This window comes from Helobdella robusta (assembly GCF_000326865.2).
Source record: "Helobdella robusta unplaced genomic scaffold HELROscaffold_68, whole genome shotgun sequence".
In the NCBI taxonomy this organism is placed as follows: domain Eukaryota; kingdom Metazoa; phylum Annelida; class Clitellata; order Rhynchobdellida; family Glossiphoniidae; genus Helobdella; species Helobdella robusta.
In genome coordinates, this window is record NW_008705387.1 from 377,484 (window position 1) to 379,063 (window position 1,580).

At 35.6% G+C, this 1,580-nt stretch overlaps 1 protein-coding gene across 1 annotated transcript; it reads left to right on the forward strand.

The window, feature by feature from the left end:
• Window positions 1-1,016: 1,016 nt before the first annotated feature.
• Window positions 1,017-1,376, forward strand: HELRODRAFT_152636 (hypothetical protein; the record flags this gene model as incomplete). The annotated part of the gene is made up of 1 exon (XM_009030427.1): window positions 1,017-1,376. A coding segment is annotated over one exon (360 nt), but the record flags the coding sequence as incomplete, so codon positions are not given.
• Between the last annotated feature and the right edge of the window lie 204 nt (window positions 1,377-1,580).

Consider the following 1,580-nt stretch of genomic DNA (forward strand, 5'->3'; position numbering starts at 1 on the left):
TTGGACAGTCTAGGCTTTCTGACCTTGAAATATTATCAATTGAAAGAGATTTGGCAAAAGAAGTTGATTTTGATGAAGTAATTAACAAGTTTGCATCTCTAAAGGCGAGGAAAAGGAAGTTCTGATTTAATTGAGATATAATGTGACATAAAATTTAATGTAAAAATAACAATTAAAAAAGTTTTATTTCTTAAAATCTTTGATAGATCACAATTTTTTTTTAAAGAATAAAAAAATCGACCTTGAATTATTTTTTCTTCTATGTTCGTTGAAAATTTATTTATAAATTTTGCTAAGAATGCTGTATGTCTATGGGGTGTCATGAGAGGGGTGACACCATGAGTTACCGCACCGGTAAAACTTACCTCTATTTACGATATTTACCTCTTCAAATGGATAGATTGTTAGTTGAAAAAGAATTTATGATTAAGAAATCTTTTTCCCATTTCTGTTTGAACAAGCTAACTATGTTGAACGAAGAATCATGTACACAATGGTGGGGAATATTCTTCAACCATTTCAAAGTTCTGCCATTAAGATCTTCTTTTAAAGAACACTACCAGCACCTCTCCATAAACAGTCATGTTTGTATGAGCATGCTTGCTTTTATTTAACTCTTAAAGATTTTTCTGCTAATTGTTTAAAAAAATGCGTGAAAAGTTTTAAAAATTTCAGTAAATACGATAATAATTAATAAAAATTAAAATCGTTAAGTCCTGGGCATGGTATAAAACTGCATCCACGCTGCCTTGCGTGTTTTGGGCAAAAGGCTAAGCCCACCGCTCATAACTGGTGGTTGTTGTCAAGATGGGTGTCCGGACATAAAAAATTTTCCCAAAATTTATTCTATGCCATAACAAACAAAAACAACGGCCCTTAGTCCCCAGCGGGCCTTAAGAGGTCAAGGGGTGCTAAAAATCCCTGGAAAGCATGCAATAGCGGAGGGATGTTACAGAAAAATTCAGAATGGTACTTAGACTTGAAACGCTCAATGTTGGATCACTGACTGGCGCAGCATGGAAATCGCAGAAATGTTCGAGCGTAGAAGGATTGACATCTGCTGCCTTCAGGAGACCCTATGGAAATCGAATGGTGTCTTTCATACCAATTCAGACAAAGAAAAATATAAACTATTCTGGAATGGTCAAAAGACGGCCAAAAATGGTGTTGAAATTTTTGTTAAAATACCGCTAGCCCAAGAAGTACTGGATATTAAAAAGATTAACTCACGTCTCATGTGGATCAAGATTTGCCTAGAAAAGCAAACAATGACCATTTTTTCTGCATACGCACCACAGACAGGCGAATCAGAAGAGATGAAAAATGACTTCTGGGCTGCGTTCTTTGACACCATCTCAACAATACCAAAATCTGAAATCTCAATGGCCACGTTGGAGAAAAAACAAATAGTTTTTACAACGTGCATGGCGGTTTTGGCTATGGAAAACGGAATGAAGATGGCAACCGCATCCTTGAAGTCACGGGTTTTATTTGCTGAACACATATTTTAAAAAGAGGTTGGAACAATTCATAACATACAAAAGTGGACCATCAGCCACGCAAATTGATTTTTTTGCTGT